The sequence below is a fragment of the Pygocentrus nattereri genome, chromosome 4, assembly GCF_015220715.1.
Source record: "Pygocentrus nattereri isolate fPygNat1 chromosome 4, fPygNat1.pri, whole genome shotgun sequence".
Classification (NCBI taxonomy): domain Eukaryota; kingdom Metazoa; phylum Chordata; class Actinopteri; order Characiformes; family Serrasalmidae; genus Pygocentrus; species Pygocentrus nattereri.
In genome coordinates this window covers 41158194-41170715 of record NC_051214.1, presented here as the reverse complement: position 1 = coordinate 41170715, position 12522 = coordinate 41158194, and the positions used below count along the sequence as shown (strand labels likewise).

At 38.4% G+C, this 12522-nt stretch overlaps 1 protein-coding gene across 1 annotated transcript in view; it reads left to right on the top strand.

Moving 5' to 3' along the window:
- igf2r (insulin-like growth factor 2 receptor) overlaps positions 1 to 12522 on the top strand; it is a 48894-nt gene that overhangs the window by 16257 nt on the left and 20115 nt on the right. Inside the window, exons 14-28 of the mRNA XM_017721711.2 lie at positions 665 to 815; positions 903 to 1080; positions 1356 to 1471; positions 2189 to 2348; positions 3652 to 3828; positions 5534 to 5644; positions 7197 to 7298; positions 7397 to 7571; positions 9311 to 9484; positions 9684 to 9827; positions 10590 to 10768; positions 10987 to 11074; positions 11465 to 11668; positions 11756 to 11886; positions 12007 to 12110. Coding sequence (XP_017577200.1) covers positions 665 to 815; positions 903 to 1080; positions 1356 to 1471; positions 2189 to 2348; positions 3652 to 3828; positions 5534 to 5644; positions 7197 to 7298; positions 7397 to 7571; positions 9311 to 9484; positions 9684 to 9827; positions 10590 to 10768; positions 10987 to 11074; positions 11465 to 11668; positions 11756 to 11886; positions 12007 to 12110 — 2194 coding nt within the window. The remainder of the gene's footprint in view (positions 1 to 664; positions 816 to 902; positions 1081 to 1355; positions 1472 to 2188; positions 2349 to 3651; positions 3829 to 5533; positions 5645 to 7196; positions 7299 to 7396; positions 7572 to 9310; positions 9485 to 9683; positions 9828 to 10589; positions 10769 to 10986; positions 11075 to 11464; positions 11669 to 11755; positions 11887 to 12006; positions 12111 to 12522) is intronic.

The following is a 12522-nucleotide window of genomic DNA, read 5'->3' as shown; positions in this document are numbered from 1 at the left end:
GTGTGTGAGAGAGAGAGACTGAGTGAGTGAGTAGGAATGCGGGTTATTAATTTTATTTTATATTTATTTTATCTTATTCCCTACATGTGAATGTCTGTCTGATACTGTGCACTGTGAGCTCCTATAACCAAAACCAAATTCCTCGTAAGTGTAGCATATCTGGACAATAAAACTTGATTCTGATTCTGATAAGAACAAATAAAGCAGCACAGAATAACAGTAGATCCTGTTTACAGATGCTCTGAATCGTCCTTCATTGTCCCCTTAAGTATTGAGTGTTTTAAATGCCAAGGTAAAGCAAGAATGTATGTTATGTTTGTACAGCAGGTTTGTAATGCTTTGGCTGGGCATTGTTGTTTGCGTTCATTTGATCGTTTTGAGTATGGTTGTGGCCTAAAGGTTCATTATTGTTGCTTCTCCTGTAAGCTTTGCTACATACTTTGGCTATTTTTAGTTGCTCGGTCATAAACTTTCATTGCTTGTTAACTATATTAGCCTGGTAGCTCTAATGCAAGAAAAGAAGCTGATTTATTGGCTGATTGACTGCATATAGGATAAAAGGAAAATATATATTTTTTTGCTAAATCACCGCTTCAACTCTGCAAATAGTAATCGTGATACAGGGTATAGTTTCCTCATGAAAGACATTATTCTGTCTTTCTAGGTTTTTCGTTTGACTTGACCCCCCTGAAGAAAGCCAATGGAAGTTACTACAACATATCTGATGGCAACTATGACTACTTGATTAATGTCTGTGGGAACGTTCAGGCTGTGAATTGTCCTGGGACTGCAGGAGTATGTCAAGTTGAAAACAGGCAAGCCATTTCTTCACTTCACTGAACAGTAAAGATGCTTTTGGTGATCTGGATGTTCTTTTGAGCTTCTCTGTTCTCACTTCGCAGCAAAGTTAAATCTTGGAACCTGGGCGAGTTTAACTCTAAGCTGTTATACTACGATGGCATGATCCAGCTGGACTACCTCAACGGCTCGGTGTACAACAACAAACAGCACACACAGAGATCCACACACATCTCCTTCCTATGTGACAGAGAGGCCGGGCCAGGAATACCGGAGTTTCAGGTACTGCACCAATCAGAGAAACAAGCTTATGTTTGCTTTTTTTTGCTGGCTAAGGTTTCACTCTCCAAATGAATTAGTGCTGTGCAAGCTAACAGACTAGAATTTTGTTTTGTGCACTGTTGCTCTTTTTTCTAGCACGCTACACTAATTTTACAAATAATTATGCCAGTAGACCTTATGCTACTATGTCTTTTTCAATAAGCATCAAATATTTTTAGGTAAATGCCTATCCTGTTTGTCATTTGTTGTGTTTGGTCCTGGTTTGTCTCACTTAGGTTGAGGATGACTTTACCTACAACTTTAGGTGGTACACCTCTTATGCTTGTCCAGAAAGACCCCAGGAGTGTTTGGTAACTGATCCTGTGTCTTTACAACAGTATGACTTGTCTAGGTGAGCTCTTTTGTTTTTCTCAACCCACTCTAACTCTAATTCTAACTCTTAGAAGGTTCTAAGCAACTAGAGATCTGTACTGCATTAAATTGAAGCCTGCACTAAGACCAGACCAACCTTAGCCCAACTGGTACTCCTAAATTTGAAATCTAATCCTGACCCACACCTCCTCGAAGATACTAAAGTTAACATATTATTACCGACATGCTTTTACAGAATGTTGCTTGGATGGACTTGAGTTTCTTTTAGGGACATGTTCATCAATGCCTCAGATTCCGGTTTACCACATGCAAATGCTATTCCAGATGCAGCTATAGTCACTAGAGAGTGAGAGTGAGAATGCATGAGATTGTGTAACATTTACTTGAGCCTGTTCTATCAAATAAAAGTGAATCTACTGCATATACAAATCTCCATTAGAGCCCCTACCTGGCTCAAAACATGACATTTTGTTGGGCCCTGTCTTGCTCTAACACAAAACTGAAAAAGCAAACCAAACACTGAATACAAAAAGTATCTTGGCCAATCAACAACCTTTCGAATAGGTGTGATTAGATTTTTCCCCAGACTGTTGCTTTAACACTGTAGGGAATCAAATGCTCTGTTGATGGTATCTTATTTTACTCGGTCCTCAATCCATTGTACATTTTACTATTAAGCTGGCTTTACAGTTAGGCTATGTAGTGAATAGCTTTTATTTTCCTTCCTTTTCTACAGTTTGACTAGGTCAAATGGGCCCAGCAACTGGCAGGCCATGGATTTGTCTGACACCAGAAACCGGAGGAAGTACTACATCAATGTTTGTCGGCCACTCAGACCCGTGCCTGGTTGCGACCGGCTGGCCTCCGTCTGCGAAATGAAATATGATGTGCAGCAGGTCAGCTGAGCAGTAGCCACAGTGCTGAGCTCTGTTCTTTTTTCCTGCTATCAAGTACAGCCAGGAAACATCCCTTTAATATAAAGTCTTAGAAAAAAGGAAGTTCTGTTGCTGTAAAACTAAGGGTTTGCAATTTGATACAGTTTTATTCATTAAGTGTGATACTGTGCAAAAGTCAGTGACCAGTCTTCATTTATTGATTTTATGCCCATTGTGAGGAAAGGGGGCGGGGCGGTAAGTGGCTTGCACAAGGGCACAACCCAGATATGCCTAGTCAGTCCTGGGCTTTGAATCCACAACCTTTCAGTTATTGGTTCAATGGTCATCCCATTTCCAGTCAAAAAGCCATTAATTGAAAATTATTCAGATATTTTCAACCAGTTTATATAATCCACTTGTGTGTGGAATGGAACAGTGAAAGGAAATTAAGAAGAAATGTTTAAAAGCTTTAAAAGCTACAGAGAAAATGTCTCAACCATGCAAGACCTTGTAGACCAAAACTGTCCCTTAACTGACCCAAAACAGTACTTAAAGCTTTGATCTTTGTTCCAGATCAGAGAAAATCTACAGGTGTTTCTGTCCGTCCTTCCACTGAGAGAAGACAACTCAACACTGAGTCTGAAAGGATGTGTAGCTACCAGGAAGCCCTTATTGAGAAAAGAAAATATACAAAAAGGAGAAAATGTAGATGTTAAAATTTACAGTTGTTCTCAGGACAGTGGAGTTACCAACCCAGTCCAGACGTCAACATCACTGATAATTAGGTTAAGAGAAGCAGAAAATGCAGCCAACTTCCAAGAGTGAGGTTTTAAGATGAGGAAAGGTGTTGTTAAGGCTTCTATGTAATTTTCTGTCAGTTATTTTTTTCTGCTATGAAAAATGAATAATTTGGAGTTAATGACTTTTGAATAGAAATTAAATTAGTGGTCTCTGACTTTTGCACAGTATTTGCTTAGCAGTACTTTTCAGTTTTTTATCTTAACACAACCTGATAACTTTTATATGGCATCTTTTCATCATTTCATGATTCCAAGTATTTACTGACAGTTTCTGTCATATGTCGTGTGTGTGTGTGTGTGTGTGTGTGTGTGTGTGTGTGTGTGTGTGTGTGTGTGTACACAAGGTTTTAATATGATAGCGTCCATTAACCTCAGTAGACATTACATTTAGATCTTGCAGGGTCTCCTCAGACTATTTGCTTTATTCACAATATTGACAGGGAAATTCAAAATCACAGCAATTTTTTTTTTATATCTTAGGTTTTTGTAACCTATTGTATGTGCTATATGCTGTTTTTCTGCAGGGGGTGCAAGTGGAAAAAGTGTCTGTCAGTAACATGGGTGTGGCTGTGAAAGGCCCAGTGGTCCTAGAAGAGAACCAGCTGATGCTAGAGTATACTGACGGCTCAGCGTGTGAGGCGGAAGGAGTGATGACCAAATACACGACCCGCATTCACCTCATTTGTTCAAAAGCATCAGGGGTGAGGATTAGATCAGGATTTTTTAGTTTGTCCCTGTGAAACAGACAGCCACATCTCACACATCTGAATTTAGAAGTTTAAATGGGCTAGTAACTATATAAGTACACTAAAGCCCAATCCCATTTCTTATTGTTACCCCTACCCCTTGTTTTCGAGTGTAACCCTCCCCCTTGAAACTGAGCTACAAGGGGTAGTGATTGATTCCCCCCCCCCCCCCCCCAACCCTTCACAACTGGATACGTCATCAGTTGTCATCAGCAACTTTTACGTAAACAGACAAGACGAGGTTTTCCGGTCATTTCCAATATGCCGCCTCCAGCTGTGGTGACCTCACTTGTGTGTCACGTGACAGGACAGGTGAATCATTTAAAATAGCCTGAAAAAATAATCAGGACGTGTTTTCCTGCTTGGTCTCCAGACTATAGCAATAATGGTTTATCACACTGACGTTTATCCGAAGGAGACTGAAAAGCACCGGCGCTCGCGATTCACTCACAACTTCGGTTTTATGCATCAATCAATCAAACAAGTCACTGAATAAAAAAGAGCGCAAACAAAAAACCACATCACTTCATTAACAGCTACTAGTGCTGCTCTGTAGGCGACCCCACCAGTCTGCAGTGACCACAGAGGAGGGGAAAGTTCAGCTCCTCACTGCTTAAATACATTTAGGGCATCATCCGCCTTCAAAGAGGGGGCAATTTTTTTATTATCACCACCAAGAATTCTTTGGTGATATGAAGCTGAAGTTTTTTAATCACCAGCTTCAAATTTTCCTGTTCCACCTTAAATGGTGCAGGTACCAGAATGTAACTGCTGCACCATTTAAGGTAGAACGGGAAAATTTCACCCGGTAGCGACCGAGACATCAGAGTATTATTAGCCATTTTTATGCGTGTTATGAAGGAAATGAAATAATGAAATAAAACGCTATTACAATGGTTCTCTGTTATAAAAATCCATTGTATTGTAAGAGAAATACTTACATTTATGTGTCTCTTTGGTCACTTGTGCATCTTGCCGATGATTCGCAGGGCATTCTGTGAATTTTCTCATAACACTCCGTTTGTAGCGCCTCTGAAAAATCTCCATTTGAAGGGCCAAATAGCCCCAACACTTCACCCTGCCCCTCCATCTCAACAACAATTGGGACAACTCTACCCCTAGACGTGAACGCGCAAAACAGAGGGGTAGGGGTGAAATGGGATTGGGCCTAAGTGCTCAATGTGTCCATAATTCTTGAAGTTTTTAAATGTAACGCTGGGCAGACTTGATTAAATAAAATATTATTTTATTCTCAAACTATTTTCCCCCAAAATTCCCTGTTTTTTTTTTTTTTTTTAATTAAGTTACTGAACCAGTAATACTGGCATTCTTTGCTAAAATAATGCCCTTGTAACATGACATTGTTTGGATTAGGTGTTTCCCCCAAGGGGAACTTTATTATACACATTGTTGTATACATTAACCAGACAGACGTCCAGACAGGAAACATACTATTAATTTTTTTGTATTTTTAACCTTTTTTACAAAACAGTTTGAACGATCCAGCAAAATTACATATTGCTTTTAGCCAAGTATTCATCAGTACCACTAAAACTGTAAATCAGTGTTACATGAGAAGATAAAACGCTTCTGAAGCACACTGTCTATGTGACCCATTCAGTTTTTGCCCTGTAATCCTAATTTTGTCTCTCTGCTTTAGGGCAAGCAGTCCTCAGGGCCGCGGTTCTTCAGCAATCAGAACTGCACAGCTAATTTTGTGTGGAACACAGAGGCGGCCTGCGCGATCTCGACTGCGGTGGTCACCAATCAGGTGAGTCACAGCATTCTGTAAGCTCTGGGCTAGCATACCTCACTTGAGTTCATGGTTCTTGGTATTGTGCATGTACACATTTGAGAAAACAGCAGGGTCATTATCGACTGTGAGGCTTTAACACCCCAAGAACTTTAAAATTGGTTTATTTGCTACTAGAAATTTACTATTTCTGTATTTCACTATACTCACAAGATACTAGACAAGAAAAGCAAACTCAGACAATTGCCATTAAGCAATTATATAAACATTTCTAAACCTTTGACAATAAAATATAACCTGTAATGGATATGTCCTGAACTGTTTTAAAAGTATTTTCAGTCCATTATACTGTAAAATGTACATTTCTACAAAGATATACATACAGTACATACAGCCACATGCAAAATTTTGAACACCCCAAATCAAATTACATGTTTTATTTTTTTTATTTAAGTAAAAATAAGTCCCCACATCCTCTACAGACAACACACTTATATACTCATAGTGCACATATATATATATATATATATATAAATTCAGCAAATAATCTGCAATTGTGTGTTTAAAAAGTGCAGAAGCTTGTTCTCTGCAGAGGTTTTATTTTTTTTATTTAAGTAAAAATAAGTCCCCACATCCTCTACAGACAACACACTTATATACTCATAGTGCACATATATATATATATATATATATATATATATATATATATATATATATATATATATATATATATATATATAAATTCAGCAAATAATCTGCAATTGTGTGTTTAAAAAGTGCAGAAGCTTGTTCTCTGCAGACGATGTCTTAACTTATTTTAACATGTATTTTAACATATTTTTATGCAAAGTGCCCCCTTATGACTTTTCAGTATCTCATTATGAAATCCATGATATTTAACAATGTAATGATGACATATTAAAATGAAATATTTTCACTTCACAATGTGGTCAAATGTATAACCAGTGGAACAGCTAGACAAAATATGCTTTAACGTGTATTTGACACAGTAATTTCTATCAAAAGGAATTTTATCAGTTGGAATTTTTTGCTGTGTTTTGTTATGATACTCTAACTCATGAAGCGATTCACAAATTGTTATCAACAAAATAAAAAATGCAATAAAATAAAAATTAAAAAAGCAATAAAAATGAAATTTCCATAATTCGTCATATTTTTGTTTATTATCCTTTTATACATATATTTTTGTATTATCCTTTTTATTAGTTTAATGGGAAGCATGCTGTGTATTTTCATTTAATTTGGATTTGATTTAAATGAAAATCAGACATGTTATTATTGAAGACACAAAGTTGTATTCTTACTGATAATGTACAAGTACTGGGCTGAGAACATGCAACAGTAAACTGTGAAGATAGAAACAATCAAAGCCAAAAGTAAGTGTGATATAACAGTAAAACAATGTACAGTATTGTACACGGTCATATTGAGTGAGTAGATTTTACAGTAGGACACGAGTTCTTCATTATAGTTTTTCTTACAGTGAATGGATGTGGTGTTTTACATTGTCTTGTATTTTATTTGTGTGTGTTTCTGTTGTCTTTGCTAGACCTGTTCTTTGAAGGATCCCAACACAGGCTTTGAATTCAACCTGTCCCCATTGGCCTCCAAAACCGGATACACTACAACCGCAAATGGAAATCAGTTCATTGTAAGACTATAGACGGATTCTTTCCTATTCATAGGTGAAATAATTGAAATTAGAAATGTCCTGGGACATTTTATTAAGCAAGTGTGTAACACTGGCAGGTGAACATCTGTGCTGAGGCAGCTCAATGTGGTTCAGATAAAGACAAGTCCATAGCAGGCTGTGTGCTGGAGGACGGCAAGCCTCACAGTCCTGTAGGGATGGAGAAGTCTCTGAAGTTTTCCACTGATGGCCTTCTCACCCTGATATACAAAGGAGAGCTGGACAAAGAGCTGGGTGGGTTCATGCTTTATATTAGAGATGTACCAATATGGGAATTGTAGGCTGATATCTGATATTTTTCAGGTATATAAAGTCTTTTTTAGTTATGACACCCCAGATAAAATCTTATTTTATCTAATCTTATTTTATAGCGGGGGGTGGGGGGGGGGGGCATGGGGGGGCATGGGGCAAACAATGTGGCATGTGACATTTATATTTTTTGGTCAATTCTGTACAGAAATGGAATTTGTGCTGTAGCTAGTTCTATACACATTTTTATATATATATAAAAAATACACACACATATATGCACACTATTTCCAAAAGTATTCATCCATCCAAATCATTGAATTCAGGTGTTCCAATCACTTCCATGGCCAAGCACCTAGGCATGCAAACATTTGTGAAAGAATGGGTTGCTCTCAGGAGCTCACTGAATTCTACTAAATATTCCACAGTCAACCGTCAGTTGTATTATAACAAAGTGAAATCGATTAGGAATCACAGCAACTCAGCCACGAAGTGGTAGGCCATGTAAAATGACAGAGCGTGTTCAGAGGATGCTGTGGCGCATAGTGCGCAGAGGTCGCCACCTTTCTACAGAGTCAATTGCTACAGACCTCCAAACTTCATGTGGCCTTCAGATTATCTGAAGAACAGGACATAGAGAGATTCATGGAATGGGTTTCCGTGGCCGAGCAGCTGCATCCAAGCCTTATATCACCAAGCATAATGCAAAGCAGAATGTAGGGGTGTAATGCGCCACCACTGGACTCTAGAGCAGTGGAAACTTGTTCTCTGGAGTGTCGAATCACACTTCTCTGTTTGGAAATCCAATGGATGACTCTGGGTTTGGCAGTTGCCAGGAGGACGGTACTTGTCTGACTGCATTGTGCCAAGTGTAAAGTTTGGTGGTGGAAGGGGAATTATGTTGTGGGGTTGTTTTTCAGGAGTTGGGCTCGGCCCCTTGGTTCCAGTGAAAGGAACTCTTAATGCTTCAGCAGACCAAGAGATTTTGGATAATTTCATGCTCCCAACTTTGTGGGAACAGATTGGGGATGGCCCTTCCAACGTGACTATGCCCCTTGCTTTGTGCACTGGTGTTCAAAGACATTGGTGAGCTAGTTTGGTGTGAAAGAACTTGACTGGCCTGCACAGTCCTGACCTCAACCTGATAGAACACCTTTGGGATGAATTGGAGTGGAGAGCCAGGCCTTCATGTCTAACATTAGTGTCTGACCTCACAAATGTGCTTCTGGAAGAATTTTTAAAAATTCCCATGAACACTCTCCCAAACCTTGTGAAAAGCCTTCCCAGAAGAGTTGAAACTGTTATACCTGCAAAGGGTGGGTCGACATCATATGCAACCCTATGGATTAAGAATGGGATGTCACTCAATTTCATACGCATGTGAAGGCAGAAGAGCGAATACATTTGTACTTTTGGAAATATGTGTGTATATGTTTTGTCAGAGAAAAAAATTGTTTCTGCAACATTTTGATGTGGAAACTGGGAAAAAATGGGAATTGTAGACTCAGTACAGAGTGTGAATCAAATATAAAGATCATTTCATAAGTAATGAAATGGGTAAGTACATAACAGAATAATATAGATAAATGAAGGTAGTAATGGTCACCCTCTGAGGCTTAATGCAGAGTTGTATAACAATATTGTTGCTGTAAAATCCAGGATCACTTGCTTTTAACCAGTTTAATGGTATTAATGCCACTGTACTGTCCCCTCTCGTATTGCAGGCACCAGAGCCACCTTCAGCATTAATTTTGTGTGTGACCAGAATGCAACCACGGGCTCCCTGAAGCTCATTCGTGAGGAGATCGCCACATCTAACCATGTTCAGCATGATGTTCTCTTTGAGTTCTCCACGGCTTTGGCATGTGAACCTGCTCCTGTGGATTGCCGTGTCACTGGTAGGCTTTTTTTTTTTAAAGCCTTCATCCTAAAAGGGTGGGTTAATAATAAATTACACCACCAGCCAACTTTTGTACTCAGTAAATTCTGCACAGATTGTTTTTGTTGTTGCTTTCACTGGTCCTGCTCAAAAACATGGTTTTTAAAGGAGACTCAGATAACTTTTCTTCTTTACCCTCTTCTGCGTTGTTCTTTCAGACTCTCAGGGTAATGAATATGACCTGAGTGACCTCAGTCTGGACGATAAGGCCTATGTTCCCTTAGACACGTCAGACCAGGCCAAGGCTCAGAAGTTCTACATTAACGTATGCAAACCCCTGCCTTACATCTTAGGCTGCCCCAGTAAGTTACTCTTACTTTTTCTTTCCTTCATTCCTTCTTTCATTCCTTCTTTCTTTTTTCCATTCTTTACTTTCTTTTTCTTTCCATATTTCTTTGTTTCTTTTTCTTTCTTTTTGTTTCATTCTTTCTTTTGTTTGTTCTTTCATTCTTTTTCATTTTTCTTTTTCTTCCATTCTTCTATCTCATTGTATTTCTTCTTTTTCGATCTTTTAATATCATTTTCTTTGTGTATGTTTCTTGTCTTTCTTATTCTTTCTTCCTTTCTTTCTTTTTTCTTCTGTCTTTGTCTTTTTCTTTTGTCTGTCTTTTTATGGTTCTGTTTATTTCTCATGTCTTTTTTTCTTTTCTCTTTTTCTTCATTCTTTTCTTTCCTTCTTTTTTTATTTTTTTTCATTACTCTTTCTGTCTGCTTTTTCTCATGGTCTGCTTTTTCTTTCTATCTGTTTATTTTTCCTTCTGTCTTTCTCTTTCCATCTTCCTTTTTCTATCTCTGTCTATTATGTGTCATTGCTAGATTGCAGCACATAGTAAATAAACCTATGATGTGATACTGCAGTTGTAGTTCGCTTGTTTTAAAGCAGTGCTTCCCAGCTGGAAGCCCACTGGAGGCCCACTGCCTATACATCTTAGTGCTTTGTAATGTTGAAATGAGTGTGTTAAAATCCAGTATAAAGACTGGGTACCACTGTCTTTAAAATGTAAATGTGAATTATCAGATTAAAACATGAGGGAGGAGCACTAACAGATATTTTTCTTTGACAGTTGGAGTAATTGGAGCCTGTGGCCAGATTAATGGCAGAGGTCTCAATCTGGGCTATGTGCAGTCCAGCCTGCAGGCAGCCTCTGATGGCTCCATTAGCATTGTCTACCTCAATGGAGATAAATGTGGCTCACAAGGCCGCTACTCCACCCGCGTGATCTTCCAGTGTGATGACAGCCCTGTAAGTACTTTCAGCTCCACTACAGTCACTTGCTCATGGATAAGTGTTTGGGATTTCTGTTTATTTCCCAGCATATGTGGATGTTTTTTGGGGGGATTTTTCTTATTTCATTTTATTTCACTAAGTTTTATGATTATCTCACTTGTCTGAGAATTTCAGAAGCAATATTGCTTAGATTTTCATTTTAAAGTTAGAATTGAATGTTCCTGTGATTAAAGGGCTCAGCAGTGTTTGATCGCAAAGATGGCTGTGAATATGTCTTCATCTGGAGAACCTCAGAGGCTTGCCCTGTTAAGAGAGTGATGGGTAAGAGGGACTAACATTGTTCAGTGTTCAGTGTTTTTTCTTCATTTGAGGGATCACATATACATTTTCAACCTGTAGTTTTACAATGGTAAAGTAAGAGCCAGTGATTATGCTAGTAGAAAGCATATTTTTAATATTTGAAATAATTAATGTACTCATTAATTAGGAATGGCATCTACATACTTTTGGCCATTGTAGTGTATTAAAACAGTGGTGCTGTGGGCTTTGTTAAACATTCATTTGCAAGTATTATGCATCATATCACTTCCAGTGGCTTCATAAAATGATAAAAATGTATAGATTTGCAGTGATTGCTGTTTTCTGCATATTGTAACCATATTGTATTGTGAAGTACTTGCCAGTGCTCAGCCCTGTTTTTGTCCCCTGCAGGTAAAGACTGTAAGGTAAAGGATCCCAGGAGTGGATATGAGTATAACCTAATGCCACTGTCTGGGAAGGACTACGAAGTGAAGAGCGCACAGTATGAATATCACTTTGCAGTGTGCGGCCCAGTTAGTACATTAGTATGCCCACAGGGTGACAAAGGCACAGTGGCCTCCTGTCAAGTAGAGGGCACCAGTCATAGAATTTCTGGTGAGTAAACTATGTGAATGAGTCTTCTTATCATGTACCGTACTTCTTTTCTTGTCAGTGGCCAAATTTAATGTTTTCCTGTTACAGGGATGAGTACTCAGGACCTAATGTTGGATGATGGAGTCATCATGATCAACTACACAAAAGGGGAAACGTGCCACAAGATTTATGAGCGATCAACAGCCATCCTGTTCTCCTGTGACCACAGCAAGAATCCTGTATGTTTTTCCTTCTGTAAAAATAAAACAGTCCAGTTTCATGAGCTGTTGCCAAATACAGCAGGTTCCTGTTTTCTAAGTGTGTCTTTTTTTAACATCTGTATGAATTGTTCCCGGCAGGGGAAACCAGCTTTTATTAGAGAGACTGCAGACTGCACCTACCTATTTGAATGGCATACTGCTTTGGTCTGCCCTCCTTTCAAGACCACCAGCTGCTCCTACAAGTGAGAACAACCATATTCATATTCTTGTTTAGGGCTGCACTGCACAATTAATTGTGATCAAAAATGTTTTATTTTCTCAAATTAATTCAGTGGAATCAATTATGATATTGATTAGCCACTAAACTGTCTTTTAGCTTAGTTAGTGTTAGGTACTGCGCTTTATTGACTCAGATTCATTAAATGATGTCATGTTTACAGGCATGTATTTCTGGGAAAGACCTCTGAACCTAATGTGTTGCCTTTTCTGTGTAGGCATAAATAATTTTTATCTAGTTATGTCCTGTGGTGGCATTTTTTTTTCCCAAAATCTACTAAAAAGTTAAGAAGTTACTGTAAGGATGTAATTTCAAGCAATTTCAGATCATTTCTTTTGCTCCATTTTATTATGAAATTCTGACACCGTATAAAGAAC